Consider the following 13052-nt stretch of genomic DNA (forward strand, 5'->3'; position numbering starts at 1 on the left):
ATCAACATACAAGACCAAATAAGCAATAGCCTTCCCATCAACTGTCTTGATACACACACAATTGTCATAAGCCGACTTCATGAAACCAATGTTGCTGAGATGAGCATCAAACTTAAGATACCACTGTCTGCTGCTTTGCTTCAATCCATACAAAATTTTCTTCAAGAGGCAGACCTTCTTTTCATGCCCAGGGACCTCAAAACCCTTTGGCTGCTCCATATATATGGTTTCAACCAAATCTCCATGTAGAAAAGCGGTCTTGACATCAAGTTGGTGTAACTCCCAGTTCCTTTGTGCAACCACAGATAGTAAAATCCTTATGGAGGTGTGCTTCACCACGGGCGAGAAGATTTCAGTGAAGTCTATCCCTTCTTGCTGTGTGTAGCCCTTGGCCACCAACCTAGCTTTGTACCTGATCTTATTTCCATCAGCAAACTCCACCCTTTTCTTAAAGACCCACTTGCAGCCAACAGCCTTTTGAGAACTTGGCCTATCTACCAGAATCCATGTCTTATTTTTCATAAGAGAGTCTATCTCCTCAACCATAGCCTCCAGCCATTTCTCCCACTCAGAACCATTTATTGCTTCCTCATAAGTCCCAGGTTCACTGAGCTCTATTTCCTCTGCCACACATACAGCAAAGAATGCCATTTCATAGTCAGAAAACTTAGAAGGTAGTTTCCTTGTCCTCTTTGATTTCTCCCTGAGATTCTGCTGCATAGGAGGACCATTTGTCCTTGTGGAAACTGAGACATCATCATCAGCACTGCTGCCCTCACCCTGCATGGCCTCTTGTTGTGGCTCCACCTCCACTAATGTACTAGTATCTTTCTTTACCAAACAAGGCATTAAACTTTCATCAAAAATAACATCTCTGCTCACTATCAACTTCTCATTTCCTTGATCTGTACACCATAGCCTGAATGCCTTAGAACTAGGCTGATAGCCAAGAAACATACATCTAATAGCTCTTGCATCAAGCTTGCCTTCCTTTACATGTGCATATGCCCTGCAAAAGATCTCAAGCTAGCAAAGTCTGGCATTCTACCATACCAGAGATTATCAGGGATATCAAAATTGATAGCTGAGGAGGGACTTTTGTTAATAACCACTGCTGCGGTAGTCACAGCCTCACCCCAAAACCTCTTATCCACACCAGAAGTCAGGAGCATACATCTAACTCTCTCCATGATAGTCCTGTTCATCCTCTCGGCTACTCCATTCTGTTGAGGATTTCTAGGAGCCGTTCTATGCCTTTTTATGCCTCTGACCTTGCAGAAATCACTGAACTCAGCAGAGAGATACTCAAGCCCATTGTTAGTCCGCAAGCATTTGAGTGTAGTGCCCTTCTCCCTTTCCACCATAGCATGTCATTCCTTAAAGAAGCTAAAAGCATCAGACTTCTCCTTAAGGATCTGTATCCACAACTTCCTTGAATAATCATCGATGATAGTCATGAAATACCTACCTCTATTCATAGTAGGTGGTTGAGAAGGCCCCCAAATATCACTATGTGCATAGTCAAGCACAGAAATAGATGTGTGCTTTCCCTTAGGGAATGGTAATTTCTTGCCTTTTCCCATTACACATTGCTCGCCTTTCTTTAAATATGCTTCTCCTCTTGCCTTAATCAAGCCCCTCTTAACCAGCTCCTTCATCCCCTTTTCTCCCAGGTGACCCATCCTTTGGTGCCAAATTCTGAAATCATCACTTGCCTTTTCAGTTGCATTAATAACACCACTAACAACAGTAGCATCAAGATAGTATAGAGTTTTCTTTCTCACTGCATTCATAATCTTAGCAGACCCTTTGTATATCCTGAGATGACCATTATCTGATATAAAACCATAGCCCTTTGACTCAAGAACTCCAAGAGAGATCAAGTTTCTTTTCACCTCAGGTATGAAGCTGATATCTGATAGAAGAATAATAGATTGATCATTTAGCCTTAGTCTTATGCTACCTCTTCCCCTTATACTACAAACATGATTGTTTCCCAACAATACTGACCCTTGAGAGGGATAAAATCTTGAAACCATTCCTTGTGTGAACTAATATGAAAATTGCAACCCGAGTCTATGATCCAACAGTCACTAACCTCGGTTTCCATGATGTTCATAATCTTGTGAGGTTCTTCAACCTGCACAATATCAGTAGAGCCTTGATCATTCTTCTCGGCCTCTTGCTTCCTTTTCCAAGAGAAACAATTCTTTTTGATGTGGCCAGGCTTTTTACAATAATGGCAGCTTCTTGTCTCTTTCTTATCTTTCTCAGATTGATTCTTGGGTTGGCTCTGTTTTTGTTTGAACTTCTTGAACTTCTTCACATTCAAGACCTCAGATGCGTCTGGTTGTGACTGACTGAGCTTCTGGAACTCCTTGGTCTTCAACGCAGTCTGCACTTCAAGGAGAGTGATTGGCTTATCTCTGCCATATAGCAACGCATCTTTCAACTGCTCATACGTGGAGGGAAGAGCATTGAGGAGAACTATGGCCTTATCTTCATCTTCCAATTCCACATCCACGTTTTCAAGATCATCAACAAACTTTGAGAACTGATCTAGTTGCTCACTTAAACTTTTTCCATCAGTAAATCTATAGGAATAAAGCTGTTGTTTCAGATATAACCTGTTTGCCAGAGATTTAACCATATAAAGGCCTTCGAGCTTCTTCCAGATCGCGCTAGCCGTAGTTTCACGCGCGACTTCCCTCAACACTTTATCATCAAGGCTGAGGATGATCGCACTGTGGGCCTTCTGCAAGATTTCTTGCCGTTTAGAGGCTGGCTTATCATCGCCCTCTTCTTCGACTAATGCATCCGCGAGCCCTTGATGGATCAATAGAGCCTTCATCTTGATTCTCCAGAGGCCAAAATCTATTTTCCCGTTGAATTTCTCCGTCTCGAAACGCGCCATCGCCATAATCATCGATCTCTTTCCCACAGACGGCGCCACTTGTTGGATTTAAGCGACGATTGAAAGAACAAAACAAGCGACAATGGACGCAAGGGTTTAACGTGGTTCGACTCACGTCTACATCCACGGGAAAAATATGGGTTGAGCTACTTTATTGATCACACTACATCACTTTACAATGATTGATGAACAAGGAGAAAGAACTCTCAAGAATCTATACAATCTAATCTCAAGATCGTACTCACTCAAGATGGAAAACTCGATCACTCTACTTTCTCTCTTCTACAAGATCAGAGCGTTGTTCTCTGTTTTATATGAGCATCTAACTACTTCATGCATCGGTTGCTAGACTCTCCAAAACGGTTACAACAAACTGGTACATTCACATGGACCCATGCAGCTGGCATGTCACGTGTGCCTCGAACCAAAACCCAACTCTCGGCTCAGCTTATGCGACCACCAAACTTACAGAAAGGGGAAAAGAAATGCAGCTCTGATTATAACAAGGAAGAAGAAGATGGCGGCGCGCATTAGGTTTCGATTAATTGGGTCTTTCGTAAATGGATTTCGATTAATTGGACTTTCTGGTATGAGTTTTAAGATATGTTAAGAAAATTGGTAAAAACAAAATAGTGTAATAAGTATATGTCTCACTTGTATATGTTAGTTAAATACGATGTAAAATGAATAAAATCAGACGTGCTATATCAGAGAAGAAGAAAGAAGAAAAATAGAAAAATTGGAAATTGGAAGAAGAAGAAGAAATGTTTTACCATAAGGAGGAGGAAGAAGATGGCGGTGCGCATTAGGTTTGGATTAATTGAGATTTTCTTATATGGGTTTTGATTATTTTGTCAAGATTTAATTAAATGATTTGGTTCATTAATTCATACTCGTTGAAAATTTAATTAATTATTTCATCCGTGTACTATTAGGAGTTTCATTTTATTTCTGACACGAGTTATAAGAAATGTTAAGAAAAGTGTGTGAAACAAAGTTAGTGGAATACATGTCTCACTTGTATATAATAATTTTATATACAATGTGAGAATAGAAGAAGAATGAATAAAATCAAATTAACTACATTGGCGAAGAAGAAAGAAGAAAATTTGCAAATCGAAGGAGAAAGAAATACAACTCTTACCAAAAGGAGGAAGAAGAAGATTGCAACGCGCATTAGGTTTCGTTTAATTGGGCTTTTCTTAAATGGGCTTCAATTAATTTAATCAAAATTGGAATAAAATAATTGGGTTCGTTAATTTGTTACTATATGAAAAGTCTACTAAATTACTTCATTCGTCTATAATTAAGAGTCTAATTCCTTTTCAGCACGAGTTTTAAAAAATATTAAGAAATGAAAGTAAAAAAACAGTTAATGGAATATATGTTTCACTTGTATATACTCTCTTCGTCTTAGACTAAGTGAAACGATTCTATTTTGGATCAGACTTTTGGGCTGTGGTGTTTAGTGAATTGAAATATAAAGAAATAAAGAAACAAAGAGAAAGAGATAATAAAGTAAAAAAAGAATAAAGTAAGTGAGATAATATGATAAAGTAAGAAAGAAAAGGGGGTTATTAATCATTGGCAATAAAAAAAATGTTTTAGTTAGATTACGACATCTAAAAAAGGAATACATATCACTTGGTTTTGATGGATGTAGTAGTTATTAATTTTAAATACATTGTAAGTAAAATGAGTTAATGAAATTAAAGCTTATTATCATTTTAGTAAAAATGAACACATACTAACAATAGATGAAGAGAGAGTTGTTTGGTTATGATACTATTAATATAATTTATTCAAATCTTTATATCACTTAATTAATGTGCTATTGAATTGAACTGGATTCACTTAAAATAAATGATATGATACTGTAAAAGTTGAACTAAAATTTAAATTATACTCCATCCGTTTTACAAGAATATGCACTCTTTCCTTTAGTCTGTTCCACAAGAATAAGTACTTTCTAAGTTGGAAACTATTTTCTCTTTAATGAGTTTAGACTCATTCTCTAGTAACAATACTTTAGTTAATTTTTCTTTATACATCCCTCTCACTTTACTAATTATGCTTTAAAATTCGTGTCCAACTAAAAGTGTATATTCTTGCGGGACGGAGTGAGTATACAATAAAATTAAAATATAAAAAATTAAATTTACAACAATTAAATTAATGTTGATTCTGCACCTTTTTCATAGATGCATTTTGATTATACTAATAGTTTGCATATTTTTAATTTTTGGTTCGGTTTGATTTTTAAAAGTCGAACAAAACAATAAATCGAATTAAATTCTAGACACTGACTAATTTGAATTTCTGGTTACTTCACGGCGAACACAATGAATTTTTGGGGAATGTAGTGGACTACGGGTTTTAAGATCTAAAGAAAATATATGCTATGTTCTTTCGACTATCGTTTTTCTGTAAAATTGTAATTATCTGAATTATTCTCTCTCTTACTTTAGTTTTCCTTCACTTTAACTATTTATTACTCCCTCTGTTCCACAGTAATAGAGCCATTTTGTCATTTTGGTATAGTAATAGAGTCATTTCCCTTTTTAGTAAAAGTCAACACATTTTTCCTCACATACTTTACTCTCTCTTAGTTTTTCTCTCTCTCCATCTCTCTACCTTTCTCATTTTTCACTTTATTCTTTCTTTACTTAACTCACCTAACACAACTTTTCTTAATCTTCGTGCCGAAAAGTTTCGCCTCCATTACTATGGAACGGAGGGAGTATGATTTTTACAAAACACGTGTCAAAAGAAAAAAACGTGTTACATAAAATGGGACAGAGAGAGTACTAGTACCAGACAATAAAGGCTAGGATGATCAAAGTGTGTTAAAAAAAAAACTAACTTAATCGAGATCACATCAAAGTAATATTGGAATGGGTCACTGAAATCTATAAGAAGACACCGAACAGCCCATACTTATATATTTGAGATATGATCACCTATAACTTATCAGTCAACGGATATCCCGATTCAGGTTGTATTGGATCCAGAAATCTAACATTTGCCTTTTAGTTTTTGTTAGTTTATGGAAGAGTGCAAATCAATTTGCCATTGTTACTTTCACTATGGAACCAAACTTACGGCAATACTTTTAGGCGGCAACACTATATTCATCCCGCCAAAATATTTAGGACTTGTTTTGAAGATGGGATATAGCAGGATTAACAACACTAGTTCTTCTACTTCCATTGTTTTGTAAGCTCGACATTTTATCCTTTTGACTGGATTACGACTACAATGATTTTTAGTACACATATTTTGTGGTGTGGTTAAAGAAACAATTCTCTTAATTACTCTTCCAAAAAGTAGATCAGATTCAATGACGACTATTGACTACCGTTTCCATTCAGCAGCCTCCAAGCCTCATAGTAATTTCCATGACCAAAACCAAACAAACAAATGTCGATGATTGAGATCCAACGGTGGCGTTCGGTTGTCATGACTAATTATCATGGGACTATCCATCTAGGATTAAATTGGAGGATTATTTTAGTTGGAGGGGGAGGCTATGACTAATTATCATGAGACCATCCATCTAGGATTAAATTGAGGAGGTCAATCTTATTATGAACCAAACATAATACATATTTAATCATGAGATTTAATCTTGGCAACCGAACACCCCCAACGTTGCTAAATTGCCACCTTCTTTCGCCCTTTAGAGAATTTTCAACCATTTATACTATACTCAAATTTATTTTATTATAAATATTACATCAAATAATGATGTTACTCCAACCCTTTATACTACTAAACTCAAAATTAACAAAATATTCTCTATATTACCTTATATTACCTTTTTACGCACAAAATTTAAAAAAATGATTCGTTTGTTTTAATGTAAACCTAAAAAAAGTATATTTGCTCAAAAATCACAAATGACATTGATTTTAGAGTGCCTAATTGTCTACTAGTACATTTTAGGTTTTAGTGTACCATTAGATACGGTCATAACACATATTCTTGGAACTGAAACAATTACTCCTAAAAATTGATTTAGAAACATTTTACACACTAATAACAGTTCATCAAGAGAAATTTATTCAGAGACATTTTTACATGAATTTATGGACTGGTATCGAATTGACATTCGTTGCATTTCCACCGTACAAATTTAATGATGAGAAAAAATTACTACTCATTTAGCAAAATTTATATTTATTCTTGCTTAGTAGCTAAAGAATGTATGCAGTAGCAAATTATATAACGATGAATGATAAATGTTTATATCCATGTTTTCAAGATATACAAATTATAGAGAAAAAATAAAAATATTAAATCTTCTTTCAAACTGGTTAAGTCAAGAGCAATCAAACAACGCTTCTGAACTAAGTAGGTAGGTATCATCAATCAATCACAGAGCAAGCAAGAGATGCAATTCCAAAGAGACAATAAAATAAATCTTCTTACTGCAAAAATAGAAGAGAGATTCTAAGCAAAGATGAGTAAGATTTATAACAAGGTAAATGAAAAGACTCAAGTAAGGTTGCTGCTTCAGCAAACTGAATCAGTTGGAAATTTGGAATGAAGAGCTCTTTAACAAAGTACTACTAGAAAACAGTAAGATCACATAGTATTAATCTCAACCCATATAAGGATATCAACATAACCAAGGACGAAATTCAAACAAGCAAAACTAATCTTTAACAGGGCAACAATCCAAAATGTAAAATTCCATGACATAATTCCACAAACTAAACGAAAATAAAAGTCAGATAGCATGAGAACCCTTTAGTGACAAAAGCCTCACATAGCTACAACTGCTTCAGTTGAAATGACCAAATCAAGAAAGGATTGATCTTGAACATGCCATCCGAACTGGCAAACTGCAGTACAGTAGCTGCAACGAAAAATGAAATGGATAAGTGATCGAACGTAACAAGGACTGTCACAAGGTGACAAGATTTGGTATTTATGTTAAAAATGATTGAAAGGTGTTCACCATAGGTGATCAAGGTATGTTATTCGTGCACATAAAAGACACATGCCCATTATGAATGAGAGGAAATGTGACATACCAATCATGAGCGAAAGCTGCCTGATGCAGGACGCTCATAAGGTCCAGATCGATCACGACCATATTTGTCACTTCCTGATCCGCCACGATCTCTGCCAGAGTCTCGCCCAGAGTCGCGACCAGAGTCTCTGCCGGAGTCACGACCAGAGTCTCTACTACGCCCACTATACTTATCGCCATTACGGTCAGGGCCATAGCGACTGCCACCTCCATACTTATCATCCCTTCCACCATATCTACCACCCCCTCCTCTAGCTCCTTCACCAGAGGGGCATTCTCGAGCAAAATGGCCCGGCTTTCCACATTTGAAACAGTCTCCACCTGACCCACGCCCTCCCCCACTGTCACGATTCCTACCCCTATCACGATCACGCCCCCTGTCACGATCCTGGTCTCTGTATCCATCCCTGTCTCTACCTCCCTGGTTGGGTTGAGCTTTATCAACAGTAATGTCCCGCCCATCCAAATCCATTCCATTCATTGCTTTGATGGCTTCTTCCATAGCTCTCTCTTCTTCAAATGAAACAAACCCAAAACCACGAGAGCGTCCAGAAACCTTGTCAAGCACAACCTGGAAAAGAACCATATAAATTTACGGAGCTTACTATTCCAAAAATGAAAAGCTTAATATGTGAGATATATTGCATGAAATAGAAGGATGGACCTTATGATGCATCTCATTCCAGCTTACTCACAAGTCACATCCCAGTTCACTGAACATAATCTTTTTAAAAGGAACCTCTTTTCGAAATATACATGTTACGAACTTCACTAGTCAGCAATATTTAACACACGGTCATCATCGATACCAGTACACTTCCTTTTCCTTCCCTCAGTAAATTCAATAAATAATTTTGTCATGAACAGTGATCAGACATTCCCATTTTTTCCTGCACCCAGCTTTCAAGAAAAAAACAAACTTTAAAATGGGAGCAACACTATAGTCAACTAAAAGCTGGTAAACGGTTCACCAGGTAAGTTGACGACTAATTGCTTGCAATATCTGACATAAATTCACAAAATTATTCAGGTCACAATCCAAATGCAAGCCCACTAAACCTCATAAACAAATATACAGGTCACTATGTTCTCACGGAGGGCTGTCAAATACTTGTATGATAGTAAACAAAAAGACCTATAATATATTGCAATCAGGAACTGTATCATAAACAAAGACAAGTAAGAGATGTATATATAATGTAACATATAGGACCAACAATTAAGTAAAAAATCTATGTTTTTCATTCAGGATTCCAACAATATATTATATTGGAAAAGGAAGCAAAAGGTGTAACAAGAAAACAATAATCGGCCGTATGAGGGAACAACAATCCCCAATAAAACACAAAGAAAAACTGATTTTCATACCTTTGCCTCCACAAGATGACCAAACTTCTCAAATGCCTGCTTCAATCCCCTATCTGAAGTTGACCATGCTAAATTACCAATAAAGCAGCGAAATTCATCCTGATCCCCCATATTTCACTGGTCATAAAAGAAATTAAATACTGTAAAAACTAATAACAGCCCAAGCAAACAGTATAACAAATTTTCCTACATTCTTCAAGTTAAGAGTTAAACAAACTGACCACATGACCCAAAATATGCAGAAATATGTGCACACATACATAATGACATATTGTAGTACACACATAGTGAGTAGCTAATCTGAAATCCAGATGAGTAAACTGTAAACCAGCTAAGATGTGGTTCATGTTTTGCATATTCATGGATGGTTACATTCTACAGTTTGAAACTCATATTAATATAGTAAAAGGAAAACAAATATAGAAAAGGCACCAGGTAAAATCAGTCCAACATTTTTTTTACCTCAGCATACCAGTTTATAGCATTGCCTGGACCAAACAGAAAAATCTTTCCAGATACAGAAAAATTGAATTCACTCGCAAGCACAGGGATTAAAAAAAAACGAATTCTCGACATCAAATTCGGCCGCAGGGGTGAATTAACCCCCCAAATAAACAGCAATAACAAAAAAAATGGAACCAGAGCGCAGATTTCGCAATTATTTGTTTATCTTCGACACAATACAGTCATGAATCAAAATTACTGTGACGAATCAAAAACTGAAATTGATTAAACAAACATACAAGCACGGTAGGAATACAATCGAAAGTACGGTTGTTAATACGAACGAGAGGAAAATCGAAGAGAGCAGAGTAAGAGCAGCATTGAAAGCGTAGAGCGAAATCAAACCTGCGCGGCTGCGATTCGGTATTGGAGTGAAGCAGCTTCTGGGCTGAGGAAGTGAGGATTAATCGATTCAAAAAACCCTATATTCTTCTTTGGTCTTCCATTTATTCAAAATTACATGTGTACCCTTCAGATATTTTACCATTCCACGTCACCAAAATAGAAGAATGTTTCTTTTCTTTTTCAGTTTCAATGATCTATAGTTTTTTTTTTATTTTCCACTCAAACTAAAATCTAGTTATATACTTTCACCGGTCTTAAAATATTTGGAGCATTTCTTTTGGGCATATAATTTAAAAAATTGATATATTAAAGATTAAAGTGAAAAGAGTATATTAAAAGAAGAAATAAAGTAAGTGAGATGAAGATGAATAAAGTGTGGGAGATGATAAAACTTTTGTCAAATAACAAATGGCACAACTACATTAAGATAACTCAAAAAAGAAAAATGACTCAACGACCTTTAGACGGATGGGGTATGAAATTTTGGTTATGCATGACATACGATTACAATTAGACTTGAATATTCGGTTTTTGGTTCGATTTTTTGCAAAAAACCAAATTAAAAAATCGCATGCTTTTAAATATGGGACAAACCAAATCGAAATTCGAATAAAACCGTACCCGAAAGAATGAAAATTGAATAACAAAAATAGAATCAAACTGAAATGGTATGACAGTATCCAAAAATTGAAAATTCAAAAATTCAAAAAAGTAGAATCAAATTTAAAAATTCAATTTGGTTTTGTTCGGGTATTCGATTTTTGGATATTTTGCTCAGCATTACTTATAAATGCATGCAGGACCTGGGCGGATCCACTCCGTCCGACCCCATCCAAAACACTTCCTTAGATGGCTAGATCTAGGACTGACAATTTTTGGCACGATACGATAACACGAAACGAACCTGCACAAAATTAATGGGTTTGGGTCAAGGCTTATCGGGTTCGTGTCCTTATCGGATCGACACGTTAAGAACACGAAAATTTCATGTCGTATTCGTGTTACCCGTTAAGAAATTATGTTTTAATATTTTTGATTTTTACTATTATTTTAAATACCTAAATTTCGTGTCTTGTTCGTGTCGTGTCGTGTTCGTGTTGGATTTTGTTGTTATGAAGTATGAATCTATTCATCAAACTAGATTGTGTAATAAGATTTTAAGTTCCTAATCAGATTCAAGGTTTTATAATTTTTAAATCGTGAGTAGTTGTTATCTTGTTGTTATTATATTCTTACCGTGTTATCAGGTCGTGTAGTTATAGTGTCGTTATTGTGTCGTGTCATATTCGGGTCGTGTCCGTGAGATCTAGCCAGCTAGACAACGAAATGCCGCATATGACATGATCAGACAGCGATGTCCTAAGAAGACGCAACCACTTGTCTCAAGGTGGAACCGGCATGAAGAGAAATACGTGAGCGTATTGGAACCTTCTTCGATGGTGACTGCAAGTTTGCTTGGTATAACAAATTCGAAGTTTGTGGGATTTTGAGAAACGACGATTTTCTTAGTTCAACAAATAAGGTGATTTGTTCTTTGTGTTTCGACCCTGAAAAAGAGTACCTTGTCGTTGTTGGGGTTTCGAAGAAGATCAAAATATTCGAGTTTCATTCACTATTAAATGATTATGTTGATGTTCAGTATCCACCACTACTTGAGATGTCGAATAAATCGAAGTTCACTTGTATTTGCTTGAATTACTACATCATAAATCATTTGGCTCAACTGACTATGATGGTGAGGTGCAGATATTTCTTAACATCATGCAATTAAATTTGTTTTTGTGTGATTAATTATCGAGTTGCATTGTTTCTTCGGCCCTAGCTTGTAATGACCCGGTTTATAGACTGACGGCTATCTCCACAGACCAACACAAGTCTTTCCATCGTGCTTTGTCCTCACTCACACGCTCCCTGGGAGTCACCCATCTTAGAATTACTCCAGGACAAGCGCGCTTAACTTCGGAGTTTTATAAGATGGATGCCAGAAAAGAAGATGCATCTGTTATTACGAGTAGCACCTATCAAATCATTAAGCTCTCTCGAATATGTAGTCCCATACCTGCATATCTTCGTAATCCCTCACGTTCGGGTGTGTTTCGGTTCATTCATGTCCCCCTCTGCTTAAGATGTAGGAGTCGTTCTTTGTCCATGCCTCTGCACCGACGTCACTCCCTACTCTTGCCCCGGGCGTTACAAGGTATTAAATATAATCAATAATACATAGTATTAATATTATGACCTCAACATTGAAAATTATCTCGTGCAATTTGCAAATGAATTCTTGATTTCTAATATTAGAGATAAGCTTTGCAAATACTCACATACCAACATATATCTTGATTTTCACTTGTAGTGAAAGGTCTAATTATTGGGCTTGCTATGGAGGAAAAACAAGATGATATTGTTGCAAATGAAGCTACAGGATTTAGTATGAGAGATTCCAATATTCCTACCAATCCTAGTAATAGTAATAGTAATTGCCCTAAAAGTTCAACTCTCACTCATTTTGATAGTTTAAATAGAGGTGAAACATTTTCAACTGATATCACACCTATTTTGAGAAGAAGTCCCTATCTCAGAAATGATTTGGGTTGGTCAAGTTCTAACGATATGATAAACCATGATCACAAACAAAGGGTCTCAATCAATTGGATGGACATGGCAAAATAGTAGGACAACAGACAAAGAAATTGAATCTCGTAGTAAAGATTCATCAAAATCATGCTCATGGAAAGATCTAAAGAGGGCATTTATGAGCTTAAAAATGTAGAGTTTTCACCAAATAAGCAAATGAATATGGACTCTAATATATCTTCTGTTGTGCTAGAAGGCCCAAACATTAGGAATATTTCTTCTCCTAGCTTCACTAACTTGAGAATGGTA

At 36.2% G+C, this 13052-nt stretch overlaps 1 protein-coding gene across 3 annotated transcripts; it reads right to left on the reverse strand.

The window, feature by feature from the left end:
- Positions 1-7483: 7483 nt before the first annotated feature.
- On the reverse strand, positions 7484-10294 carry LOC125207515 (glycine-rich RNA-binding protein RZ1A-like). 3 transcript variants are annotated; one of them, XM_048106893.2, is made up of 4 exons: positions 10170-10294; positions 9321-9437; positions 7954-8523; positions 7484-7775 (listed from the first exon to the last, which is right to left on the reverse strand). In XM_048106893.2, the coding sequence occupies exons 2-3, from the start codon at positions 9429-9431 to the stop codon at positions 7957-7959; spliced, it is 678 nt and encodes a 225-aa protein (XP_047962850.1). In that variant the 5' UTR covers positions 9432-9437; positions 10170-10294; the 3' UTR covers positions 7484-7775; positions 7954-7956. The 3 variants fall into 3 exon arrangements, with proteins under 3 accessions (XP_047962850.1, XP_047962852.1, XP_047962851.1); XM_048106895.1 differs by lacking the exon at positions 10170-10294 and adding an exon at positions 8617-8842; XM_048106894.2 differs by lacking the exon at positions 10170-10294 and adding an exon at positions 8617-8852.
- Positions 10295-13052: the final 2758 nt, after the last annotated feature.

This window comes from Salvia hispanica, chromosome 6 (genome assembly GCF_029641045.1).
Source record: "Salvia hispanica isolate PSC_SH4W2 chromosome 6, Shi_PSC_v1, whole genome shotgun sequence".
Classification (NCBI taxonomy): Eukaryota; Viridiplantae; Streptophyta; class Magnoliopsida; order Lamiales; family Lamiaceae; genus Salvia; species Salvia hispanica.